The sequence below is a fragment of the Lontra canadensis genome, unplaced genomic scaffold (assembly GCF_010015895.1).
Source record: "Lontra canadensis isolate GAN:19392208 unplaced genomic scaffold, GSC_riverotter_1.0 scaffold25, whole genome shotgun sequence".
Lineage (NCBI taxonomy): Eukaryota > Metazoa > Chordata > Mammalia > Carnivora > Mustelidae > Lontra > Lontra canadensis.
In genome coordinates this window covers 383,990-409,716 of record NW_022631019.1, presented here as the reverse complement: position 1 = coordinate 409,716, position 25,727 = coordinate 383,990, and the positions used below count along the sequence as shown (strand labels likewise).

The 25,727-nt window shown below is 61.1% G+C and overlaps 4 protein-coding genes across 7 annotated transcripts; 1 reads left to right on the top strand and 3 right to left on the bottom strand.

Annotated features, from left to right (window-relative positions):
• Positions 1-2: 2 nt before the first annotated feature.
• On the bottom strand, positions 3-4,624 carry TAS1R3 (taste 1 receptor member 3). Its single transcript, XM_032863127.1, has 6 exons — positions 3,901-4,624; positions 3,486-3,786; positions 2,613-3,395; positions 2,286-2,489; positions 2,025-2,145; positions 3-1,857 (listed from the first exon to the last, which is right to left on the bottom strand). Exons 1-6 carry the CDS (start codon positions 4,083-4,085, stop codon positions 899-901), a joined length of 2,553 nt encoding a protein of 850 aa, XP_032719018.1. The 5' UTR covers positions 4,086-4,624; the 3' UTR covers positions 3-898.
• A 1,815-nt stretch (positions 4,625-6,439) lies between these two features.
• Positions 6,440-9,518, bottom strand: CPTP (ceramide-1-phosphate transfer protein). 2 transcript variants are annotated; one of them, XM_032863126.1, is made up of 3 exons: positions 9,497-9,518; positions 7,593-7,792; positions 6,440-7,381 (listed from the first exon to the last, which is right to left on the bottom strand). In XM_032863126.1, the coding sequence occupies exons 2-3, from the start codon at positions 7,712-7,714 to the stop codon at positions 6,859-6,861; spliced, it is 645 nt and encodes a 214-aa protein (XP_032719017.1). In that variant the 5' UTR covers positions 7,715-7,792; positions 9,497-9,518; the 3' UTR covers positions 6,440-6,858. The 2 variants fall into 2 exon arrangements, with proteins under 2 accessions (XP_032719017.1, XP_032719016.1); XM_032863125.1 differs by lacking the exon at positions 9,497-9,518 and adding an exon at positions 9,434-9,484.
• Positions 9,519-9,691: 173 nt separating this feature from the next.
• On the top strand, positions 9,692-22,091 carry INTS11 (integrator complex subunit 11). Its single transcript, XM_032863120.1, has 17 exons — positions 9,692-9,820; positions 12,648-12,745; positions 13,214-13,287; positions 14,091-14,319; positions 17,989-18,087; positions 18,171-18,205; positions 18,461-18,599; positions 19,075-19,139; positions 19,535-19,724; positions 20,042-20,125; positions 20,493-20,582; positions 20,689-20,851; positions 20,980-21,087; positions 21,172-21,233; positions 21,304-21,446; positions 21,523-21,652; positions 21,743-22,091. Exons 1-17 carry the CDS (start codon positions 9,793-9,795, stop codon positions 21,806-21,808), a joined length of 1,803 nt encoding a protein of 600 aa, XP_032719011.1. The 5' UTR covers positions 9,692-9,792; the 3' UTR covers positions 21,809-22,091.
• Positions 22,092-22,423: 332 nt separating this feature from the next.
• Positions 22,424-25,053, bottom strand: PUSL1 (pseudouridine synthase like 1). 3 transcript variants are annotated; one of them, XM_032863121.1, is made up of 8 exons: positions 24,938-25,053; positions 24,674-24,731; positions 24,377-24,582; positions 24,080-24,229; positions 23,833-24,003; positions 22,960-23,011; positions 22,715-22,877; positions 22,424-22,605 (listed from the first exon to the last, which is right to left on the bottom strand). In XM_032863121.1, the coding sequence occupies exons 1-8, from the start codon at positions 25,006-25,008 to the stop codon at positions 22,499-22,501; spliced, it is 978 nt and encodes a 325-aa protein (XP_032719012.1). In that variant the 5' UTR covers positions 25,009-25,053; the 3' UTR covers positions 22,424-22,498. The 3 variants fall into 3 exon arrangements, with proteins under 3 accessions (XP_032719012.1, XP_032719013.1, XP_032719014.1); XM_032863122.1 differs by having other exon boundaries at positions 22,424-22,602; XM_032863123.1 differs by having other exon boundaries at positions 24,377-24,564.
• Positions 25,054-25,727: the final 674 nt, after the last annotated feature.

The window sequence follows — 25,727 nt, the reverse complement described above, 5'->3', positions numbered from 1 at the left end:
TGGGACTGATGTGTGGTCTGTGTCTCTTCTCTTCTCCGGGGTACCTTAGAAGGCTGGAGTGTGGGGGCTTGTCCAGCCTCCCCAGGGCCTGGCTGAGAGCTGACCGAGGACTGGCCAGGTGCTGTCCTCTGGGTCCGTGGTCTGCACCAGGGCTCTGTCCCTGGTCCTGGCTTCTGTCAGGGTCCTAGTGGCTGGTCTTTCTGTCCGTGGTGCTAGCTCCTGGCTCCCGGGGTCTTGGCTATGGGTGCTGGCCTTGGTGCTGACCCCAGGCTCTGTCCACGGTTCTGGTGGCCATCTGACCCCATTTTACCAGCTCAGGCCGGGCCACGGAGAGAAGAGGTGGGGTGTGCTCCCCATCCTCCCCCAAGTGGGACCCCATCCTACTTACCATTCCTGTCCCACTCTGGGGGCCCACGGTCAATTGAATGCCCCTGCAGAGAGGTCAGAGCAGCTCCAGCCCACCCACTAACCTCCCATTCCTGTGATGCTTGGATAGGTGCTGACTGGAGGCTCCAGGCTGGGCCTGGCCAGGCAAGTAATGCCCAGCTTGGACTTCAGGTGATCTGGTTGGGGGCTCTCCTGAGCTCTTGGCATGAGCTACAGGAGCCCCGAGGAATCTTTCTATGGGCTTCTTTTTTGGACCAGTGGGACTGGGTCACATGGGTAGGCCCTGGCCAGGGCTTGTCTAAGACCTGCAGAGCTGCTCTGGGGCCCCAAGTGGGTGCTTCAGGTCCAAGGATCGCTGTGACGTCAAGATCAGCAGTCAGCCTGTAGTCAGGATCTAGGGCTGGGGGTGGTCTCAGCAGCTGGGGTAGTCTGGGGTTGCTTCATAGGAACTTGGATTGGGGGCATCGCAGCTAAGTCTGGGTTCACTGGGGTGAGGTCCCTGGGTCAGGGGTCACTTGTTTTTGCCTCGAGTCTCCTGCCCCCCAGTACCACTGCTGCACTGTACTCCAGCATCATCTCCCAGGAAGAATGCAGGGGTGTTGAGCTCTGGCCGCCACAGTAGCAGGTAGCACTTGGGCAGGTGGAAGGTGGCCAGGATGCCCAGGGCACAGAGGAGGATGGCACCCATCTGCACCGTGGGCTGGTAGGCCACGTGCACATTGGCAAAGAGGGGCACAAAGGAGATCCAGGTGATGAAGTAGGTCAGCATGGCAAAAGTGAGGCCGCGCGCGCCATTGTAGTGGCCCGGCTGGCTCTGCACCAGGAAGGTGCCCAGGAAGCAGAGGAAGGCCAGCACAGCATTGGTGGCATGCACCAGGCTGAAGCTGACCCAGGAGCGCACGCGGCAGTGCACCAGCGCCTCTGTGGGCAGCACCCACCAGTCCGTCACCACCTCTGGTGGGAAAACCACCAGGTACCAGGCACACAGTGCCGCTTCTGCCAGCAGAGCCAGTAGCACCACCAGCCAGGCCCAGGGCCCCTGCAGGCGGCCACGCAGCTGCTCTGCCCATCTGGGTGGCAACTCCGAGCGCACAAATATCTGGGCCGCTTGCAGGAAAAGTGTGCTCAGGCAGCCAGTAAGTGGAACGTGGAGCAGTGGCTGCTGGGCCAGGCAGCTGGCAGGGCCTGGCAGGCCAGGGAACAGGAGGACGCTGATGCAGACGAGGCCCAGGCAGGCCAGGCCAAAGCAGGCCCATGGCCCACCTGAGGCCTGAACCAGTGGGCTGTCCCAGTGCCAGATAAAGAGCCCCAGGGCTGCCAGCACCAGGCCCAGTGCCAGGCCCAGCAGTATAAGCAAAACCAGCACGGCTGGCTCCCCCCATGCTAGGAATGTCCGCCTGCGGGGGAAGCAGCGCGTGCTCCGGTCCGGGGACCACTGGTCCTGCTCACACTGGGTGCAGAGGAAGTCATCTGTGGTGTGGGAGGAAAGAAGGGGCACTGGTGGGCACTGGCCCCTCGGTCTCACTCCCACCCACTTGCTCTGGCCTCAGAGTTGGCCGTGGAGCCAGGACACAGACCGCACGTGTCCCTGGTCCCCACTTGTCCTCAGCTCATGCAGGCCTGGGAGAGCTGCTCACCTGGGCTGCGCTGGTAGCTGCCGGCCTTGCAGTCCATGCAGTCGTAACAGCAGGAATGGAAGCCTTTCACTCGGCGCACCTGGCCCTCCCTGCACTGCCGGGAGCACTGGGACACAGGCAGCTGGCACGGGCCCTTGAGGCTCAGGTTGTGCATGGCTGGGCGTGCCCCCAGACTAGGGATGGTCCCTCCAACCCGTCCCCCCGACCTCACCCATCCCCCCTGACAGAGCTAGAGCTTGTTCCTGGGTGAGGGGGGCTCACCTGGTTCCCTGGTGTGTGCCAGGACAGCTGGGAGTGCCAGAGCTTCAGGCGGCCATTAAAGACTCCGACAGTGCGCAACTCGGGTGTCAGGTCCTGCCACACCCACAGTTTTAGGTCATAATCCATGTTCACGTTCCCACTGGCATCGAACTGCAGTGCCAGGCCACGTGCGTGGAAGGTCATGTTGTACATGTTCTCGAGGAGCTGGTGGGTGGGTTGGAGCAGGTGGAGGGAGTGCTGGGCCAGCAGCTGCCTCCAGCCCTAACTCCGCAAGGAAACTCCTCCTCGGGAGCATGGGCGGTGGCGGGGGGGGCTCCCCGCCCTTACCTGCCAGGGTCGCACAGGCTCCCGCGGGGGGCAGCCTGAGGCAGTGCAGAGCAGTGTGTTGTGGAGGGCTTGGGCCACGCCGTACACGGCCGCGTAGGCGGCGAAGGTCTGGTGGTGCAGCAACCCCGCAGATACGTCCTCCAGCGTGATGTGGTCACACTGCGGGCAGCGCGGCCCCACCACATGCTCCTCTAGGCCTGGGTCTTCGGCGTCCAGCGAGGCACAGAAGGCAGGGTTGGCCGCCAAGGCCAGGCAGCTGCGCACGTAGGATGGAAACTCGGGCATCGGGGCGCCCTGCTGGAGGAAGCCGAGCACGGTGCCCACCGTGGCCAAGCCGGGCAGCGTCATGACCAGGTCCGAGGTCAGCCAGGCCTCACTGGCCACCCACACCTTCGGTGAGAGCCTGCAGCGGATGCTGTAGCGGAGGAGGGTGTGGGCCGCGCGGGCGGAGGAGAAGAGCACCAGCACCTGCACGCGGCTCTGGTTCACCCGGCGCAGCAGGTCCTGCACAGAGCCCAGCCGCAGGCCGCCCGCGTGCGGCAGCGGCACCGGGCCCTCGTGCGCGATGCAGATGCCCCTGGCATTGGCCAAGCTGGAGAATAGGCTCAGGCCCTGCCGGCCGTACTCGTCGTCGCTGCCCACCGCAGCCACCCAGTTCCAGCCGAGCTCCTGCAGCAGCTCCACCATAGCCTGGGCCTGCGCGCGGTCACTGGGCACCGTGCGGAAGAAGGACGGGAAGGTTTCCCGGTTGCTCAGCCGGTCGGTGCTGGCCCCGCAGCTGACCTGCAGGGACAGCGAGGCAGCTCCTGTGGTGAGGCCTCCTGCGGGCAGGGCCGGCGGGGGCGGGGGCCCCAGGGGGTCGGGGGGGCACACCTGAGGCATGAGGAAGAAGCTGAAGAACTTGCCGGTGACGAGGGCGAGCTCGGACGAGTGGGGCCCGATGACAGCCAGCACGCGCGGCTGGTACTGCGTGTAACTGCAGTAGGCTGCGATGTCGCAGCTGCCCGCCTTGGCCATGAACGTGAGGCTGGGCTTCATGGCCACCACGGGCTCTGAACACGTGTCAAAGAGGTCACAGCCCAGACGCAGCCCTGGCAGCAGGGTGGACCCATTGTTGATCTCCTCCACAGCCATCTTCACGGCCAGCGCCCAGAGCCGGCCGAGGGACGAGAACCTGGGGCCACACAGGGCTGTGGGCGGCCAACACCCTGTCCCCACTCAGGAGCACCCCAGACCTGAGCCACCCCCACCCTCGTCACCCTTGCTCCCCACCCCCCAACCTCCCTACCTGGTGCACACGGTGGCATTGGGTTGTGTCCTGCCGCCCAGACCAGCATCCTCAGCTGTGCCCAGGGGGAAGAGCCCGCCCAGCACGTAGTCCCCTTGCATCCTGAGCTGCTGGGATAAGCACAGTGGGGCTCCTGCCCCGAGGCCCGAGAGAGCCGTGAGGCCCAGGAGAGTCCAGCCTAGCATGGCAGGTGCCAGCTTCCAGCAGGGACAGTGAATGAGAGAATAGGAAGGGGGGCCCCGATATGATGACTTGGGGCAGGGGAGAGCAGAGAATTTGCTTAGCAAAATCCTCACCTGTCCTCACCTGCCAAGCCCAGGGGCCCCTGGGGACACCCTTGCTTTCCTGGGCCCAGTGGGTTTGTGCTCCTTGCACTCTTTGGTCCTGATGCTACCCACCAGGCTCTCTGGCTGACAGTGACCTGGGCAAGCAGGCTCTGAGCAACCACGGACCATGATCTTGTTACCTGGCTGTGCCCAAGCCCCTCCGCACCCTCCCCTTTCCTGGAAAAGAGGAGGGACACTCAGGACTTCTCCACCAGAGGATCCTGGGGTCTCCAGCTGCCTGGAGGTGGTACTGGTGTCCCTAGTAGTAGGGACAGAAACACATCTTCCAGCCCTGGGCAGGACTGTTAGTAGTGGGGGGAGGGCTGCGGGGGAGGGGGGATGCAGGCATGACTACACCTGCAGGCTCAGGGCGACCAGCCAGGAGGGCAGCAGCTGGCTCTCCATCCTGTGGCTGGGCTGGAGCGGGGGTGGGTGGATGGTTCCCAGGGTGGGGACTGTGGGAAGACAGCGCAACTTGAAAGTCTGGGCTGTCGCTCTGCTCAGGGTCTGAGGACAGAAACTTCAGGGACCCTGAGCCTGGATCTGCCCACACCCTGCCTGGGCTCTTAACACAGCAGGCGCCTCCCTCGGGGGACAGAGGGCACAGCGGGGATTGCAGGGCTGTGCATGCAAACAAGGGAGGAAAGGCTATAACCAAATGGGCCTCTGAAGCTGGGTCAGCACCAGGTGTGTGCAGGTGAGCCCGATGGATGTGCCTGCTGCAGTTCCTCCCTAGCCTCTGGGTGCCCCAGGGATATGACACGAGGCTCAGGTGTGGGGGTGCCCATGAGGCACCCAGAGGAACGAGGGAGGCTACTGACACCCCTGCGGTGGAGTGGGAGCTCTGGGTGGTCTCAACCCTGGCGAATGTTTACAGGAGATAGTCTGGGATCTGATCTTTGCTGCCCGTGGGGAGGGACCAAGCTTCATGGCATGCTCGGGGCACGCACAATACACACTTGATGCACGGTACACACATGCATGACACACATGCTGCGCGTGGCTCCTGCATGCCTGTACGCACATGGGTGCACACAGCAGCCTTCACGGTCACCTGCCTTTGTGGGCACCACACAGTGCTATGGTCTGTGTGGGACAGGCCCAAGCAGCAGGCCTGGAGGTGGCGGAGGGGACCCAGCACTGGACACTGTTTGGGTCTGACACTGGGGTGTCCAAGAGCATGCTGCCCAACACGTATCCTCCTTCTGTCCCAACCACTGCTGAGGCTCAGAACAGCTCCCCTGCACAGGCCGCAGGCCGGGAAGGTCTTTCTTCTCCCTACAGGCTGCGCAGTTGGCTTCAGACCTGCCCTTCCAACCCAGCCCCACAATGTCCAAATGTGGACATATCCCAAAATGCGGATAATGACATGGACCTTGGAGGGGGCTCGGGGGATACAAGCACAGACAGGTAGCATCCCCCTGCCCCATGGTGGCCAGGATAGGCCTCACGTCCCTAACGCGTGGGGTCACATCCCTCCTCCCTTCAGGAAGTAGCTGCCTGCCGCATGATTACCTCCACCTAGAGGACACTGCCTGCTCTGTAAGTGGCATTTATTGATGTTGAAAAAACCATCACCCAATTACACTCTCCCAGGGTCTCTGCCAGCTGACACGTGTGCACATCTGCTGTGTGGTGGATACGGTCCCCTTGGCTTCGAAGGGCCAGAGCTCACAGTGAAGAGCCAGTAGAAGAGGCCAGGCCCCCAAGTGCTGGGTGACGGCTGGCCTGTCGGCTAGGCTTCTAGTCCAGGCTCCCTCCGTGCACCGTCTCTTTCTGGCTCTCCTGAGCTCTGTGGGGCAGGGCGGAGGGAACACAGCCTCTTGCCGGATGACGGGGAGGGAGCGGCTAGCCCCGGACCAGCAGGCTGTGGGCTGTGCGGTGCAGATCCACAGGCAGCTGCCTGGGGGGCACCTGACGGACGGGGTGGCCGCTGATGAGAGTGCAGAGAGGCGGGGCGGGCCTCCACTCTCCACTCAGGGCTTCAGCTCCTGGCTCTTGCTGCCAAGGACATGTGGGTCCCTGGCTAGTAAGGAGGTGAGCCATGGGGAGAGCGCCTGCGTTGCCAACGGCTGCCCAGGGGTTCTATCCCTCCTGGGGACGGCCAGCCCCTCGTGGAGGGGCCCAGGGGTACCGGGTGCGGACACGGAGATGGGCCAGGGATGGACAAGCACCTGCTGGATGTGCTTGCCGGCACGCAGGAGGACGTCTCTGTGCCACAGGGCCCTGGGACTCTGCCCCATTTCACGACTCGGCTCACGGGCAGGGGCCGCTTCTCTGGGTTTCCCATGAATGCTGATCCTGCCCCTTACCTGCCCTGCCTTCTGCACCTCGCCATCTGGGTGAGGCCCGACTGGACACAGGTGTATCTCAGCTGAGGGTAAAGCAGAGATGCTCCCGGCAGAGCGAGGTGACAGGGCAGGAGTAGACTGCCGCGGCCCGCGTCCTCTGCCATGGCCTGTGCACCGCAGGCTTGAAGCATGGCCTGGGTGGGCCACGCTGGGCCCGGGGCTCCAGTCAAGCTCAGCGAGCAGAGGACAGTGTTCTTCCCATTCCTGGGGCACCCACACATCTCCGTGGGGAGACTGACGGGTGCTGGCTGCCCCCCTCCCCTGCCCCGGCCCGCTGGCCCTCAGGGCAGATCCAGCAGGGAATGCTTGGCATAAAGCTCCTGGGAGACACTGTAGACTCGCTCAATGAAGGGCAGGGCCTCGCCCAGCATCTCCACAGCCTGCTGTGGGGACCCCACGTTCATGGCCTCCAGGAAGACCTTGCGTGTGGGCAACGTACAGAAGGCCACAGTGACAGCCCGGCGGATAATCCAGGGGTGGTAGGCCGCCAGCGAGGCATTGTAGGAGTCGGTGCAGAGCACAGCCGTGCGGGCGTCCTCGGGGCTGGTGCGCAGGCCTTCCAGGAAGAGCTGTAGCCAGCGCAGGGCACGGTGCAGCCGAAGCACCGTCCGGCAGCCCGAGTCTGGGTGGCGGGAGCGCCGCGTCACGTCCACCAGCTGGTTGCCCACCTCATAGGCCACCATGGCCTGCAGGCTGCTGTAGTGCTCCCGCTGGGGGCCGCTGCGCAGACGCTCCATGATCTGCAGTTTCGCTGTGACATCCTTTGAGATGAAGGAGAAGATGGCACCCAGACTGTTCAGGAACCTGCTCAAGGGGAAGCAGGAGTTCAGCCCGGGTGCAGGGGAGACCCCCGCCCCCCGCCTCCTGGAGCACGCGCGCCCCTGCAGGAGCTGCCGGCCAAAGGGTGAGTGAGAGTGGCTCACCAGCCCCAGGCAGGCGGGAGCCGGCTGTGCCCAGCACCCAGCACAACACATGGGAGGGGTGGGGCCCCACGAGGCAGTGCCCCCCCAAGCACCTGACTAGACCCCTCCAGCCGGCGAGGTAGTGATCCAGAAGCACCTCCTCCTTCTCGTTGAGACACTGCTTGAAACTGACCAAGACGACCCGCAGGTTGAAGTCCGACTCCAAGCCATCCATTTCTCAATACGTGCTGAAACACGTGGGAAGTCAGGCTGCTGGGTTGTCTCCCTACGAGTCAGCTCACTCCTTGGGTCACTGTTTTGGGGGAGGGAGGCGAGAGCAATCAGAAAACAACTGCTGGGATCCAGCTGCCCCCCACTAAAAGCCCACACTGGGCCCCGTGCCTGCATCAGTGCCCTTCTCCCCAGAAGCCTACTTCCTTCTGCCTGGGCCACAAGATCGGACACAAGGACCCAATGCTGCCCTGGGCCTGGAACACATGCCCACAGACCTTAGCACGGCCCCTCCTTGTCACTCAGCCTTGTCAAACCACTCTGCTACATCTTATTGATGGCAAACATCTTCACTCACGTTTTTTGGCTCGTTTATTGTTTGTTTCTCTCACCAGAGTCAAACACCAGAGCCACGTCTCTGCCCAGAGCCAAGCACCCTTCCAGGGTGGGTGACCCATGAGACAAACAGCCAGCCCTGCCTGTCAGGGCGATATTCTTGGAGAAAGCCGGGAAAGTCCAACATGGTAGCTAAAAACAAGATAAGTACTATGGAAGGTGGAGGGCCGGGAAGGGTGGCCAGGTGGGCTGGGCGCTTCCTGGCTTTTCTGCTGCATCCTGGGCCAGAGCAGAGGCTCCAAGGTCAGCATGGCCTGACAGACACCGATCTTTTCACTCCTGCTGGAGCGGTACAGGTGCCATGCAGAAGGGCAGCTGGGCCAAAGGTCTGAAGACAGCCACAAGGCCCTCCCCCATCCCCAAGGAACCTTCCAGAAGTGCCTGAGGCCAGAGTCCCACCCTGGGTTCTGCTCACATTCATACAGTCCCGCCATAAACATGCAAGTGCCCACACACTGAATGGGTGCCACTGGGCAACCCAGCCTCTGTCCTCCTGGGTGCCTAGGGCTGGCACTGGGGTTGGGCTCTGACAGTCCCTGGGGACTCAGCTGCATCTTGCCACCCAGGATGCCAGGGGCATCTGATGGGGCCTAGTGGCTGCTGAGGCCCTGGAGGCTCCTGGCATTGGGCGGAGCCCCCAGAGGTGAGCTCACCCTGTCTTCAGGTGTGGGGGACAGTCGTGCCTGGCCTCAGGAAGAACGGGAGCTCCAGAGACTTCCGGCCTGCCCCTCCCCTCTCTCAGGGCCTGTCTTCCGTCCCTGAGGCCTTCAGGGCTACCTTCCTGGACACCAGATATCCTGTGCGCCTGGCCTTCCTGTCTAGAACCTGAGCCAGCAGGGCAGAGGAGCTGCTGGGAGCTTTTCAGAACTTGCAAACAACAGGAAGGACACGGGCTGTGTAGCCCGGGCCAGGCAGCCTGCCAACTCTGGGGAGGTGATGCAGGGCACCACCAAGGCTCCCCCAGGGTCAGCCCACAACCCCAAGGTCAAGTCTCGGCAAGAGGGCTGCCTTAGCGCCGCCCCTCGGTGGCTGACAGCAGGCTGAAGGCCCCGGGGAGAAGAAGGCACCCAGCCTAGCCCCACACCCCACAGGCCCAGCGGGTAGGACTGAGGCCCTGTCCAGTAAGCCCTGCAAGTCCTGCTCCGGAAGGGAGCTCCAGGTGGCGCCAGGCTCGGACCCCGCGCTCGGGTGGAGCCTAGTCCTGGGCAGGTCCCGCTCCAGCCGAGGCCCAGGGATTAAGCAGAGGCCCGGCTACCTGGGCGGCGTGGAAGCCAGGCCTTCGGTCGCCCCCTCCCACGCCTGGCCCCTTGGCGATGCCCAGGCCCACCTGCCGAGTTCGGTTGAGCTCTGCTCCCCGCCCGGGGCCCGAGCCCGGGGCCCTACCGCTCACCTGCGCCGCCGCCGCCCCCAGCCGCGGCTGCCGCTGGACCCGCTGCCCCGCCCCCGGCCGCCTCCCTGACGTCCGGGATTGGTTACCGGCTGCCCAATCCGGAGGCTCGACGCGTGGGAAGGCGTTTCCGGCGGGCGCACCGGAAGCTGGCGCCGTTGGGGCTGCGCCTGCGCGATACGTCGCCGCGGGTCGGGAAACGGCGCGCCAGAGTCTGGGGTCTGGGTGTCGTGCGGCCGCGGTGGTTCTGCCGGCTCGGTGGGGGCAGAGACTACGGGCGTGGGAGCGCGCCCGGCAGCATGCCCGAGATCAGGGTCACTCCCCTGGGTGAGTGAGGCGCGCTCGGCCGGCCTCGCGGGCGCGGGGCGGGCGGTGGTCCGGGGACGAGCCGCGGGGGCGCCGAGGGCTGGCCGGGGTCGCCGACCAGCGGCTGCCGTCCGCGGAGGCCTCGGGCCGGCTCCGCCTCCCGAGGGTCGGCTCGGGGGTCGGCCGCTGCTGTGCTGCTGCGTCCCCAGCTCTTCTCGCCGTGAGAGGAGGGTGGGTCCGCCCTCCAGACGCCGACCCCGAGAGCCCCGGCCTGCGTCCTCGCCGCGCCGGCTTCTGTCCACGTGCACTGATGCCTGAGGTGGCCCTCGCTGCCCTCCTGCGTCGGTCTCGCACCCGGTACCTGCGGCTTCCCGTTTACCCAGTCCAGCCGTCCACGCGCCGTTCAGCCTTGTCTCACCGGGGCTCTGCGGCGGCGTTTGTTTTGTTTTGTTTCTAAGGAAGGTTTGCGTTTTGTAGAAGGTGTAAAAGCCCAAAGAGTGCAGAGCACCTAAGTGGGGAAGGTCCCTGGGAGCCCAGGGCCCCAGGAACAACGGGGGTTATCGGGTTGCGTTCTGGAGGCCAGCCCTCTAGCGCTCTCTGGGCATTCTTCCTGCACTGTGCTCTGTGCTGCCCAGGACCCTGCCTCCTACACTGGGCCATGCGTGGGGAGCGTTTTCCTGGGCAGATGCTCCGCACAGCTCTGCATGCGTCCTCATGCTGTGGGTTCCTCACCATGCAGCACCCCCGGCCCCGTGGGGACACTGAGCTGTTGAACATCTCTGCTCCACGTGCTGGACAGATCCCTCCCTCAACAGCCTCTCATAGCTTTTGGCACGGGTTCCCCTCTGGCTGCTGTGACCCTACACTCCCCTGCCTTTGGCGCCCCTCCAGGGGCATCCTCGGATCATGCTTTCCCGAGTGCTCCTTCACAATTTGGCTTTCTCACCACTCACTCTCTTCCAGCAGTTCTTTCTGCTGCTTCTCTTACCCCAGTCTGCACCTGGGTGTGCTCCCAAGGCCATAGCACGGTCAAAGCAGAACTCCTTCTCTTTTGTCTTCCTCTGCCAGCTTCTGCCTCCTGGCTCGCTGGTCATGTGGGCCAGGTGCAGAGAAGCCTGGGTCACTCCTGCCCCACAGGCTTTGCACGGCCGCCCCTCCCATCTCCTGGCTGTCCTTCTCCACCCTGCTCAGAAGTCATTTTAAGGAAGACTTCCCCTGGTGTGGATCTGGACGTTTCTGTGTCCCCTCCCCTGCCTTAATCTTCTCCAGGGCCTAAACTCTACCTGATGGACTCAGTGTGTGTCTTATCTACATGGTCATTGTTTCCTTTCCTTGAAACACAAACTCCGCAGACGTGAAGTCATCTTTGTTTTCTTCTGAGTCCTGCCTCTTTGTGCGTGCTCTAGACTCTGTTCCCCACATCTGCGGCCCTGTTTGGGCCACTCTCCTTGCTCCCTGGGATGGTTGTGATTCCTGTTGGGAGTAGAGGCCAGTGCCTAAGAACCGAGCTCTGGAGTCCAGAAAACCATTCCTGGCCCCATGCTTAGGGTCCATGTGTCCATGGGGTGATCCCATGACTTCTGTGCCTTCACATCCTCTGTAAAGAGGGGCAGCCCTCCCCTTACCCCATCACAAATGTCTGGAGGGCCTCTGTGCTGGGCACAGCTCTAGGGCTAAAGGTGTAGCAGGGAGCAGACGGCTGAGACCCTGATGTTGTCCTGCTGACGCAGGAGCAGGCTTATGAGAGATCTCCAGGCCTTTGGCTGGGCGGCCTGAAGCATGCAGACGAAGCTCTTGGCTGGGATCACCTACTGTTGTCACGGGTCACTGAAGCTTCTCAAGGACCAGTCTGGGTCCTGCTCTGGGCCACCTTGATGTGTGTGGCGCTAACAGAAGGCGCTGACTCTGGCTGGCAGACGGAAGGTTGTAGGATCAAGATGGAAAGCGGGTCGTTTGCTATCATCAGGCCCTGCAAGGCTGTGTGCCTTTCTTCTTGGGATTCCAGACCCTAGAGGAGGTGACAAATGGCTACTGGAGGTGGCTGGAATGTGGCCTGCTGGGGCTGGAGCAGATGGGTAGGGCTTGAAGTCAGGAACGTGGATAGGACTCAGGTTAAGTTCTGGGCTCTGGGTGCCCTGCGGGGGTGTGGTGGTGAGCCATCTGCATTGTGGCCACTGTAACTGGTCATTGCTGGACAGCTCGGGCCAGGTCTCCCCATGGCTAGGCTAAAGCCACACAGGTGTCCCTCTGCAGGGACACCACCTGGAGGTGCTTGATGCCTTCTGGGAGTAGGTCCTGGGCTAGAGGGCTCCATAGCCCCCTAGCCCAGGTGTGCCCCCAGTTGAGTTTTCAAGAGGGGCAGTGATGCCCTGTGGGGCGCCGGCTTAGCCCTGTGAAGTGCCAGGACCACAGTCCAGCAGCACCTGCTACACAGCCCCGACCTTTGAAGGTTCCTGTCAGCCATAGCAGGTGGGCTGCCCCCTCAAGAAGTGGGGGTCTTGTTCCATCTGACCTGGGTGGTAGTGGCAGGGCCTGAGGCTGGAGGTGTGGTGGGGGAGGGCATGTGGTCTGGAGCTCCCTTGGCAGCCTTGGCACTTTGCCCCAACCTGCATGTTTCCCTGGCCTGAGCGTCGAGACGGTGGTGCTGCCGCTCGCCTCACACGTCATCAGCACAGCAGCCGTGGGGCTTTCCTAGACCACTGAGGGTTCTGCAGGGTCAGGGACCCAGAGTTCCCAGTGGGGTTGTGAGGCAGGTGGCTGGACCTTGTTCTTGGGGCGGGACCGTTGCTTGCAGCGGCGGGGAGAGGGCTGTGGGCGCGGCAGCAGCCCGTCCCGTCTTGCTTTTCAGGGGCTGGCCAGGATGTGGGCCGGAGCTGCGTCCTGGTCTCCATCGCAGGCAAGAACGTCATGCTGGACTGTGGAATGCACATGGGCTTCAATGACGACGTGAGTCCTGAGGGAAGGTGGCCTGCAGGGACCTCATTTGGCTGCTCCTTGTTGCTGTTCTCAGCAGGGCCCCGGCTTCGGAGCCTCGGAATAGGGACTCTGGGAAAGTGGGCAGTGGCAGGAGGCGGGTGGGCCTGGGGTCACTGCATTCCCTGGCAGGCTCCCCACCCTCACTTGACAGATGGGGTGCCCCGTGTGGAAGGCTTGGTTTGTGCCAGAGCAGGGTCTCTTGGGCTCCCGTGGAGTTACGGGGCAGCCCAGTGGTCCCCAGGCAGGCCTTCTTGCTGGGTGATGGGTTCTGGCAGTTTGTTCCCTCCCTGTGTTCTCGGAGGCTGTGGGCAGTCAGTGGTCATGCTGTGGCTGGCCAGGCTCAGCCTCTGCCCTCGTTCCCCACTCCTGGGAGCCACTCTCTGGGGTGCTGGCAGACCCAGGGCAACTGTGTTCTGACCCTTTCTCTCGGCTTGCCAGAGGCGCTTCCCTGACTTCTCCTACATCACCCGCAGCGGCCGGCTGACTGACTTCCTGGACTGCGTGATCATCAGGTGGGCGCCAGTGGGCTGTTAGTGTTGTGTGGGTTTGCGTCTGGCCCCACCTTGAGGACTCGGGAGCCCAGGAGAGCCACTCGGGGCCTGGGAAGGCTGCAGGCTGTGGGGTGTCACAGGCCCGGGTTCTGCTCTAGGTTGTCTATGTGGCACGCCCCCAGAGCTGCCCCTCCCTGACTCTGGATGGTTTGCCTGAGACCTAAGTGTCCACGGTTGCTCCTTAGTGGGCTTTGGTGGGCATGGTGGAGCAAGGGGCACTCTGTGCCGTGTGTGCCTATTGCCTCTGCCCCAAGTGTCACAGATGAGAGCCCTGAGCCCCAGCTGCCCCAGGAAGATGGGGCTGTGCTTGGGCAACCGACCCATGGCAGGGAGGCCATCCCCTCCCCGGTCTGCTCCATTCGTGGACACGCAGCATTCCCTTCCCTCTGCCCTGGTGCCGCCTTGCTGTGGTTCACGTGCCGTGGGGTCTTCCTGCCCATCTGCCAGAGATGCTAACTGTCCGATGCCCTGTGCCTTTCTTAGCTACTTGTCATTACTCTATAGAACATGTGTCTGTCTGACGTGAGCATTATCTCGTCAATGCCCACTGATTTATTGGACTTTTAGATTCCAAGTTCCAGGAAGGTAGTAGTTTTTGTCACTCTGTGGTACTGAGGTGGGCATCTGATGTGCACTAGGGAGTCAGTGTACAAGTGAATGATTGGGTGGAATGACCATGAGGCTGTGCTGGTGTGGAGCCTGTGGAGGGGGGCAGGCTTGGTTGGGGAACAGTGGCCCTGGGCTGACCTGTGTTGCACCCGCAGCCATTTCCACCTGGACCACTGTGGGGCACTCCCCTACTTCAGCGAGATGGTGGGCTATGATGGGCCCATCTACATGACCCACCCCACCCAGGCCATCTGCCCCATCCTGCTGGAGGACTACCGCAAGATTGCTGTGGACAAGAAGGGCGAGGCCAACTTCTTCACCTCCCAGATGATCAAAGACTGTATGAAGAAGGTGGTAGCTGTCCATCTCCACCAGACGGTCCAGGTCAGGGTCCTCGCAGACCCCGTCTCACTCTGTGTTCGGTACTGTCCACCAGGAGGCAGCAGGGGGCAAGCGCATGCGGTCCTGCCCCAGAATCTAGGTCCCAGCCCAGATTCGGGTGCACACAGGGCAGCGTGCCAAGCACCCGTCAAGCACGTGGGACCTCCGCTGCTCTCCTGGCTCTGTCTGACTGTGTCCGAGAGGGTGTGCTGGCTGGGGCGTGAGGGGCAGAGACTGGACATTGAGTGGGCAAGCCCTGAAGGGCAGCCTGGGCTGTGGGGTTTGGGTTTTGCCTCAGTAATTGTTGTGTGTGGGTCAGCAAGGAAGTGAAGGGTTTTAAGCAGACAAATGCAATCAAATTGGGTGAAATGTATCACAGAGATTGTGGGTTTGTCTTTTTCTCCTTAGAGTCAGTAAGTTTTGCTTGTTAGTAGGTATCTGTGTATTTTCAAGTATTTCTGGTTGGACTTAGTGTCAGCACGATGTGTGTTTATCTTTAATAATACTTTTAACCTTAAAGTCTGTGTTCTGGTAATACCACACCACCCTCACCTTTCCCATCTTCGACTATTGCCATAGTATGTCTTTTTCCATTGTTTTACTTTCAACTTGACTGCAGTGTGTGTGTGTGTGTGTGTGTGTGTGTGTGTGTTTTAAGATTTTATTTATTTGACAGAGATCACAAGCAGGCAGAGAGGCAGGCAGAGGGAGAGAGGGAGAAGCAGGCTCCCTGCTGAGCAGAGACCACCCCCCACCCATGGGGCTCGATCCCAGGGCCCTGAGATCATGACCTGAGCCACCCAGGCGCCCCCTGCATCGTGTTTTGAATGTAGCTCTTTTAAGTGGCATGTAATTTGTTTGCTTGTTTTTTGTGGGTGTTTTGGCATATGAAAATTTATTAGTCTCACGTTTTCACCATCAAACTTAGGATCTGGGTTTTCCCTTCTGCTTTTGTATAAGGCCGAAGAGAGACGTTGGGTGTTTTGACAATCTTAAATGTCACTGACAGGTGCCTGAGTGGCTCAGTGGGTGAAGCCTCTGCCTTCGGCTCAGGTCATGGTCTCAGGGTCCTGGGGTCGGGCCCTACCTCGGGGCTTTCTGCTCTGTTGGGAGCCTCTCTCTCTCTGTCAAATATGTAATAAAATAAATCTTTAAAAAAAGTCACTGACCTCATGACCTTTGTGACCAAATCCAGCACCTACAGCTTCATCCTTTTCCTTGATAAAATTCAGGCGCCGTCCTTGGGTTTGTTTTTGCCGTTCTTGATCAGCTGGACCCTGACACACTTCTGATGGCAGAATTCGACTATTTGGCTTCAACTCCTGCTTCTTCCAGCACAGTCCCTTTGCATGGGAAGTGTCTCCACAAGGGTGGGTCCCCAGGGCTATTCCCGAACAGGTTTTCTCATACAGTTGATCATGTCGCTTCTGAGCTCGTCGGCGGCCGCGGAGCTTCCTGGCCGTGTGGAGACGGGGCCTGTGCCCATCCCGCGGTGCCGTGGACCAGCGCAGAAGACGGTTGTTGGTGTTCATCTTTTCCTGATAACTTACCACATGGAGCATTTGGACCCTGCGTTTAATAAGAAAACTTGGAGTTTAGCTCGACTCTTCCATTTGCTTCTATTTGTCTTGCCTGTTCTGTGTTTTTTCTTTCTCTTATTGCTTTCTTTGGATTGGTCTTTTAAAATTTCTGTTTTTCTTCTTTTTAAGAGTTTATTTATTTAGAGAGAGTGAGCAAACGAGTGAGAGCAAACACAAACCAGGGGAGGGCAGAGGGAGAGGGAGCGGCAGACTCCCCTCCTGAGCGGAGGCAGATGTTTGTTTGCTTGCTTGCTTGTTTTTAATTTTCAGAATTTCAACTTTGCAAGAACTTTTTTTTTTTATAAGACTTTTATTTATTTATTTGACAGACAGAGATCACAAGCAGGCAGAGAGACAGGCAGAGAGAGAGGGGGAAGCAGGCTCCCCGCTGAGCAGAGAGCCCGATGTGGGGCTCGATCCCAGGACCCTGAGATCATGACCTGAGCCGAAGGCAGAGGCTTTAACCCACTGAACCACCCAGGCGCCCCTCTGTTTCTCCCTTTTATTTGGCTAGTAATTTTATACTTTTGTAATTCTCATAGTGGTAAAGTTTACAAAATGCATCCATGACAGTAAAAATCTAAGGTATTTGGAGGTTTTGCCTGTAGATAATGCAAAGGTCTTAGAACAACATTATTTTTTTTAAGATTATATTTATTTATTTGACAGAGAGACACAGCGAGAGAGGGAACACGAGCAGAGGGAGTGGGAGAGGGAGAAGCAGGCTTCCTGCCGAGCAGGGAGCCCAATGCGGGGCTGGATCCCAGGACCCTGGGATCATGACCTGGGCCGAAGGCAGACTGAGCCACCCAGGTGCCCCGTCTTAGAACATTTTAAATCTGTTTATCCCTTCCCTGATTTAGGCTATTATCTGCCCACAGTATATGTGGAACCTGGCAGGATGTCGTTACTAATACTGATAAAGTCAGGTTTGCTGGGTGTCATCTCTGTTTACCCTCTCTGCTGCCCGTATTCTTCACTTCCTGTTTGAGGTAATTCACCTTGTTCCTGAAGAAAAGCAGTGTGGGTCCGTCAGCAGGTGGGTCTGCGTCCCCCTCCTTCCTGAAGAACTTTTCTCGTACGTGTGAAATTCTACTTTGGCAATTATTTCTTCTCAGTACTTTGAGTATGCCTTTCTGCTCACTGTTTGAAAGACAGTCTTTAATCTTAGGCTGCTTGTAGGATTATGGTCTTTTCTCTGGTGGGTGTGCTGTGATGGACCCGTATGTTGTTCTTGCGAACCTGTCCAGGTGTGAAGCCTCTTGGATCTGTGACCCGAGGTCTTTCATCAGGTTCTTCCAGGGCTGCTCCTGCCCATTGTCCTCCAGCCCAGGGCCCCAGATTACAGAATGTTTGGCCTTCTTACTCCAGACTTTCCCTCACGCGTATTTCTTTCTGTGCTTTGTGCTAGATAGTCCTTTCTTTGTATTGCAGTGCATTAATACTCTTCGATTCTATATAACATGCTGTTAAATTCATCCATTCAGTTCTTTATTTGGGTAATTATAGTTTCTGGTTTTAGAATTTTCTTTTTTTTTTTAAAGACTTTATTTATTTATTTGACAGAGATCACAGGTAGGCAGAGAGGCAGGCAGAGAGAGAGGAGGAAGCAGGCTCCCCGCTGAGCAGAGAACCCAATGTGGGGCTGGATCCCAGGACCCCGGGATCATGACCTGAGCCCAAGGCAGAGACTTCACCCACTGAGCCACCCAGGCGCCTCTGGTTTTAGAATTTCTGCTTTTAAAAAATAATTTCTAGTTTTTTGGTCAACATTCTAATTTTATCTTTTATTTCCTGAATATGTTAATCATAGCCCTCAAACTCTGGGTCTGAAAGCTCTGGGAGTCCTGAGTCTGCTTCTCTAGACATCGTTTCTCTTGTTTTCTGTGGTGTCAGCTCCTCCCTTGTGTCTTGTTGCTGTTGGTTGAGAACTGGACATGGTGTGAGAACAGGAAATGATGAAAGGCTTGGAACCATGTTCTCCTCTTCCACCCTCCCCAGTGTCCACCTCCTTGGTCCCTCTGCCATCCTCTTCAACTGACCACCTGCCCAGCATACCCTGAAGACCTGACTTGAGTCCTCTCCTCTGTAGGTGGACGACGAACTTGAAATCAAGGCCTACTATGCAGGCCACGTGCTGGGGGCAGCCATGTTCCAGATCAAAGTGGGCTCAGAGTCTGTGGTCTACACGGTCAGTGGAAGCACGTGGGGGACTGGGGCTACCGCTTGGCTGGGGAGAGGGGACACCCGTTTCACTGCCACATTCTTTGCCAGGGTGATTATAATATGACCCCGGACCGGCATTTGGGGTGAGTGAGCTGATGTGTTTGCTCCATCCTGCGGGGACCCTCAGGAGTGCAGTGAGGCTTGTGGATGTGCTGGGGGCTTGGGCAGTCCATGCATTGGTTTCTGCCACATGTCCTCTGTGCCCGGCGAGTTTCTTCCTCCTGTCTCCCCCGGAGTGCTGCTTGCCCGCGGGCCCAGGGAAGCCGTGGCTGCAGTCCGCTGTGTTGCCCCTAGCCACGGGCACTGTGCACCTCCGGCCACGCCCACCTCTGTTGCAGAGCTGCCTGGATTGACAGATGCCGCCCCAACCTGCTCATCACAGAATCGACCTATGCCACGACCATCCGGGACTCCAAGCGCTGCCGTGAGCGAGACTTCCTGAAGAAAGTCCATGAAGCCGTGGAGCGTGGCGGGAAGGTAGCGGGTGCAGGCCAGGTGCCAGGCAGGTCTCTGGGCCATGTGCCCTCCCTGACCATGCTGCACCGTCCTTAGGCCATGTCTGGCCTGTCAGGAGGCGAGTGCCGTGCGTTCTGGGCGTGCAGGGAGCCTTGCTCAGCATTAAGAAGAAAAACTTCTCTGGAGACGAGTGGGGTGTGTAGTCACCTGTCCCCTCAGATCCCAGACTGGGACTGGCCAGGACTCTCTGGCAGAGTATGGGGGCCTTGCCTGGAGTTCGCAAAGGGCCTCTGGCTCTCGGGGGTGCCTGGCTATGAGCTCGCAGTGGACGCAGCCTCTGACCGTCTGGGCTCCCAGCAGGGCTGGTCTGTAGAGCAGCTGCTCCCTGAGAAGGTGGCCCTGGGGCGCGGCCGACTGTGGTCAGATGTGGGCTTAACTTGGGTGGGCAGCACTGCCAGGGACTCCTGCCTGAGCCCGCCCTGCCCTCCCCCTGCAGGTGCTGATCCCTGTGTTTGCCCTGGGCCGCGCTCAGGAGCTGTGCATCCTGCTGGAGACCTTCTGGTAGGTGCGGCCAGACTGGGTTCTGGGACCCCTGGCCTAAGTGGGCATCCGTGAGATGCCTGTGTCCAGCCTGGGAGGGTCCTCAGTCTGGCTCTAGGCAGAACACAGCCTGTATCCCTAGCAGCTGTCAGGTCGGGGTGTCTGATACCTGCGGAGGTGCCCGCCCAAGCCAGGAGGCCTGTGTTGTGCTTTTCCACACAGGCACCCCCACTGCACCATGTGCTCTGGGTCCCCTTCATCAGAACCAGCATCTTATAGAAGGAAGTGGGCTGAGGTGGGGGACATCAGGGAGTTGTTCTTCTGCCAGACACAACCCAGGCTGAAGGTGTGAAGGGTGACGTGGGCTGGTCCTTCCCTGGGAGCCTCCTCCACTGTGGTCCCTGCACTGTCCACAGGGAGCGCATGAACCTAAAGGCCCCCATTTACTTCTCCACGGGCTTGACGGAGAAAGCCAACCACTACTACAAGCTCTTCATAACCTGGACCAACCAGAAGATCCGTAAGACCTTTGTCCAGAGGAACATGTTTGAATTTAAGCACATCAAAGCCTTCGACCGAGCATTTGCTGACAACCCGGGTCCGATGGTGAGGCCCTGGCCAGCAAGGGCTGGGGATGTCTAGCTGGTGCCTGTTGTAGCCAAGTCATGCTTGCCCCGGGCTGGGGCATGTGCTGACTGTCCGCACCTCCTCCATGTCTGGGACATGCGAGGGGACTTTGCCTGCAGCTCTCCCTCAGGAAGTGGGGTACGCTGTGCTGGGGGAAAGACGAGGTGGGGGTCAGAAGGTAGGGCCTGTGGCAGGTGCAGGGTCAGAAGGCTCTGAGGGCAGAGGAGCTGGGCCCATGGCCAGTGCTGGTTCTTTGACAGGCGGGCTACTGTCCTGCCCATACCCCCACCCCACAGGTGGTGTTCGCCACACCAGGCATGCTGCATGCTGGCCAGTCGCTGCAGATCTTCCGGAAATGGGCAGGGAATGAGAAGAACATGGTAAGAGGTCCACCTCCCAGGAGGGCCGGCCGGTGAGGTTGGGCAGAGAGGTGGGGGAGTAGGGGCTGTGTTTGGCTTGGGGACACTCGATTGTCAGGACAGGGCTCAGTAACCTGGGGGGCCCAGTGTCTCATCTGGTGGCTCAGACTCTTGCTTTGGGTCAGCCTGTTGCATCAGGCAGTGATGTGTCCTGAGCTGATGTGGTGCTCAGGCCTGGGTGGACTTGTGCGGAGACCCCTGAGCCCTGCCCGGGTGCAGTGGGGTCTGGGATAGGGAGTTACTGGCAAAGGAAAGGGGCCATTAAGGGTACAGGTTCAGATAGGCAGGGTGGAAGCCCCGAGGCAGGACTAAGCCGCCCTCCCCGCAGGTCATCATGCCTGGCTACTGCGTGCAAGGCACCGTGGGCCATAAGATCCTCAGCGGGCAGCGCAAGCTGGAGATGGAGGGGCGGCAGGTGGTGAGTCCCCGCTTTCCCGGCAGCTCCACGGGCCCCCTCCGGGGTTGGAGGGGAGCCCCTGGTGCCCACCGCTTGTGCTAATGGTCTGTGTGTCTGGGCGCCACAGCTGGAGGTCAAGATGCAGGTGGAGTACATGTCCTTCAGCGCCCACGCGGATGCTAAGGGCATCATGCAGCTGGTGGGCCAGGCGGAGCCTGAGAGCGTGCTGCTGGTGCACGGGGAGGCCAAGAAGATGGAGTTCCTGAAGCAGAAGATCGAGCAGGAACTCCGTAGGCAGCCCGTGCATGGGGGGCTTGGGCGGATAGAGGGGATGTGGGCAGGGTCCACCCCTGGGGTCAGCACAGGCAGGGCCGGATGGCCTGGACTGAGGCTCTCTGCCGCTCCCCCTCTTGCCCAGGGGTCAACTGCTACATGCCGGCCAACGGTGAGACGGTGACGCTGCCCACGAGCCCCAGCATCCCCGTGGGCATCTCGCTGGGGCTGCTGAAGCGGGAGATGGCGCAGGGTATGCAAGGCAGGGTACGCCGGGCAGGGGTGGGGCCGTGGCGTGGTGGGCAGCCAGCTCCTATCCCTGCCCCTTTCTCCACAGGGCTGCTTCCTGATGCCAAAAAGCCCCGGCTCTTGCATGGCACCCTGATCATGAAGGACAGCGTGAGTGTGCCTGTGCTGGGGAGGGGCTGAGGGGTGCCCCCGTCCCCCCTGACCTGCTCTTGCCCCACAGAACTTCCGGCTCGTGTCCTCAGAGCAGGCCCTCAAGGAGCTGGGCCTGGCTGAGCACCAGCTGCGCTTCACCTGCCGCGTGCACCTGCACGACCCTCGGAAGGAGCAGGAGACGGCCCTGCGGGTCTACAGCCACCTGAAGAGGTGGGCACCCCGCTCCTTCTGGCTCGGGTTGGGAAGAAGTGGGGCACGAGGTGGGTCTCACTGTGCCTCCCGGCAGCGTCCTCAAGGACCACTGCGTGCAGCACCTTCCCGATGGGTCCGTGACTGTGGAGTCCATCCTCATCCAGGCTGCTGCCCACTCAGAGGACCCAGGCACCAAGGTGCTGCTGGTGTCCTGGACCTACCAGGTGAGGGCTACGCCCCAAGGAGCCCCACATCCAGCCCCAGCTGTGCTTAGGGAGGACGTGCTGATGGTCTCCTCTTGCATCTGGCTCTAGGATGAAGAACTGGGCAGTTACCTCACATCGCTGCTCAAGAAGGGCCTCCCCCAGGCCCCCAGCTGAGGTCAGCGGGTCAACAAAGGGACCTAGGCTTTCGTTCTAGGCCTGTGTCTATGCCTCAGCTCTTCCCTCTTTGTCCCTGGACGCGGAGCCCCCGGCTGCTCACGGCTTTTGTCTGTGAGGACAAGACCACAGTGTCCTGTGCCTGCCCAACTGGCCGCTCTAGGCTGAGGAAAGAAACAGGCCTGGGGACTTGATTTCTATTCTTTATTTCTATTCCCGAGCCCCCAGCGGGTGGAGGGACACTCCTGAGGTGTTCATTTCCAGTAAAAACGGAACCAGCGGCTGTGTGGCTCTGCCCTTCTTGATGCACAAACCTTTTGCCTGCAGTTCACCTGTAGCAGCCCGGGGTGCCCAGGAAGGTGGGGATGCCGGGCAGGGACTGGCCAGGGGAGGCAGGAGGCCCATGTGGCATGCAGAGCTGGGCAGGGGCCAGCAGCAGGGCTGTGTGTCCTGGCCACCTTGACCTCAGCCGCGAAATCTGCGGGTTATCTGCGGCTTCCGTGCGGCAAGCCCTGCAGGGCACAGGAGGTTTTCTGCAGAGGCTGGGCCTGGCCTTAAGTCCACAGCTTCATCTGGGCTGCAGAACTCCTGCTTTTCAGGCCCCTCCCTCCTCACTGAGGAAACTTGCTTTTCCTCTACTGGAAACTTGGTCCTACGGCCCAGGTCAGGGCTCCAAGGGAAGGAGGCACCTTACTCCACGCCTCTTGCTTTTGGGCTGCCGGTCTCCAGGTGGGGATTCTTTGGCCAACCTGGGGTCTCCTCACTTTCCCGCTGAACGGAGGCTGGATTCCCACCTGCTAGCCGGATGGATGAGGGCTGCAGCTGTGCTGTCACCGAGAGCCCCGCCCCCACCAAGCATTCAGCCTCAGGAGGGGTTAGTCAGTGGGACGCACGCAGGCACCTTACCAAGACTCCCGTACAGCACGGACTTGAGGAATAAGCCATGGGCCGGGGCCACACGTGCCTGGTGCCTGCCCAGGGGGTCCCGGCTTTCCAGGATCACCTTCACCTGAGCAGGCATCAAAGTCCCCAGCCCCACAGCCACCAACACAGCTGTCATTCTCCGCACCTGCAACCCAAAGCCAAGACTGCCACAGGCGCCCAGCCCCTCAGGCCACCCCTGCCCCCAGGAGGCCCAGGACAGAGCCCACCTGCTTGTACAGGAAGGACTGGCTCTCAAACTCCAGGTTCCAGAACTGCAACCTAGAAATACACGCAGCCCGAGTCCACACTGTGGCCCCAGACAAGTAGGTGGCCAGGGGGAGGGATCTGGGGGAGATTGGCTCCCACTCTCTTCCACCCCAGGGGCTTCCACTGACCACCGTATCCTCAAGTGAAGCTGTTGGGAGGGACAGTGTGAGTGGGAGGGGCAGCAGAGCCTTCTGGGGGTCTTGGCAGTGGGGACAGGGCCCTCAGGTGGAGGCGCTGCTGAGGCGGGGGTCCTGGGGCGGGCTGGGGCATCTGAGGGAGGTGAGCGCGGCCAGCTCATCTACAGAGACCCAAGCACCGGGCTAGGTGCTCTTCAGCTGATTATACGCAAGTTCCTCCTCCCTTCAGTGTTGGCTCACACTGGGTAGGTTCTGGAAGTCCGTAGCTGACAACTGGCCAGAGCCCCAGGGACAGTGCTGGGGGCAGTGGAAACAACCCCCTGCCAGGTAGGGATGGAACCGCTGGCCTGGTGCTGCCGCTTCAGCAAAGCCTTTTCAGTAGTTGCCAAGATCCATCTACTAGACAACGAACGCTGAGCTGGGCAGGGCAGGGCAGCGAGCCCTTGGAGAAAGAGCATTTTCTGTTCTCTGCTCCCCCCACCCCCCGACATGGCAAGAACCCACCCTGGGGGTAGGGCACAGCTGCTTTTCATGGTTGTCGGGGCCATGCCACTCAGCTGACTAGTATCCCTCCATGAAGACTAGCAGGGGGTCCCCAGCCCCCACTGTGTCCTGCCTCTATACCACCCTTGCCAGGGAAAGTGCTAAACCCAGCTCCCTCAGCCTCTGACCAGTGTGCGGGGTGTCCTTCCTTACCTGTTCTCCCCGGGGAGGATGAAGAGGCTGCCTGGGTCAGGGGCCATGGAGGCCCGGCGCAGTGTGCGCACCGAGCTAGTGGAGGGGCTGCCAGCTGACTGGAAGGCACTGAAGTCATGCGTCCCCAGGAGGTGCTGGGCAGCCTCCTGCATGGCGTCCACATCCAAGCAGCTGCAGGGAGCCGGGGACTGGTCAGGAGGGAGTAGCAAGCCAGGTGGGTCTGACACCCCCTCCCACCCCCACTCACTCTGCCTGCAGTGCCCAGCACCGGTTTCGCTCAAACACTGACAGGTGGTCAGGCCGATGGCAGCCAGTGACCAGACGGTACAGGTAGGTCCTGGATGTGGCTGCATGGCGGGCATGGAAGTCACTGGGTACTCGGAAAGCTTGCAGTACCCTGTGGGAGCAAGATTAGATACACCAGAAGGATCCTGCCCGACACCCAAGTGACCCCTCGGTATCTCTATCACTCCCAGAGAGTCCTTCCTGACTTAAGGCTTCCACCCACCGTGGACCAGTCTGGAGACAGCAGATGGGCGCTCACCGTATGGCCGGGTGCCTCAGGTGGGCGTTGAGAGCCTCTGCCAGGACCTCTGGGGAGAAGGGGGGTTGGCCTGAGCGGCGCTGGACGTCCAGATGAGCCGCGTTGCACAGGGCGTGGACCCCGGCATCCGTGCGGCTGGAGATCGTGAACTTGACCGGCACCACCGAATTCAGCCGCTTTGCAGCCTCCTGCGGGGACAGAGCAGCCTGGGGCGGGGTGGGCAGCGCGGGGGCTCCCATCTGCCTCTCCCTCAGGTTCCCCTCTTATCACTCCGGGCGGCCGGCCGGCAGAGCTCACCTCCAGGTAGTTCTGGACCCCGACGGCGCGCTGGGAGCCCCTGACGGCCGCGACCCCGCTGCGGGCGGAGGCGGGCTCGGGTCAGCGGCCGGAGTTCGGGCCGTGCCCCGCCCTCTGCGGCCCTCCAAGTCTGTTCCCTCCCCGGGGCGTCCCGCCGGGTGACCCGAGGTGCGGGTCCTAAATTTAGCTCCCCCCAACCGCCACGTCGGGCGCCGGGATACACGTCGGGGCCGCGGGCACGGATGGGAGGTCCGGAAGACGTACTTAAATTCCGTGCCCAAGTACTGGAAGTACACGAGGTAGCGCGCCGTCCCCGAGCCTGCTGCAGGGCCCATGGCGGGAGTCCGCGGAGCGCGGCCAGACTCAGCCTGCCCAGGTTCCGCGGGGCCGCACGTGCGCCCTGCGCTCGCGCGTGCGCGCGCGGAGGAGCAGTATGGCCACGCCCCCGGCTGCGCCCGCGCCCGCGCCTGCGCCTTAGCTTTTGTCCGCCTCGACAGTCCGGCCCTCACCCGCCCTCTGGCCTCTAGGGGTGGGAGCGGGGGCGGGGCCGAACTAAGGGAGTGGGTGCAAAGTGCAGAGTCGCGGAAGAGCACTTGGGCCGGATTCTGACCGCGGCGCCCAGGAGGGGCTCCCGTGGGCGTGCACTCCTTCGTCCGTCCTCTTGCCTGCTCACCCACGCCCTACTGCCCCGGAGTGGGTCGGTCCCCACGTTCCGTGCAAGCGGTTTTTTGCAAATGCCCCGAGTTGCGCAACGGCCGCACCGCTGGCGCGAGCAGTCCCGCCCTCCCGGCGCCCCGCGGACAGTCCGGCTGTAGCTGGGTCCTACTCCCTTCCCAGCCCGCGGTGGCCTGGGAACTAAAGGGCGGGACGACGGGGCGTCCCGGCCGGAGCCAGGCGTGGCCGAGCCGCAGGGAGAGGCGTTTGGCGACGCTCCCCGGCCGTGACAGCGGGAGGAGCGCGCGGGCGGTGAACATTGGCGACGCTCCCCGGCCGTGACAGCCGGCGGCGCGCGCGGGCGGCGGACTTTGGCGACATTCCCCGGCGGTGACAGGCG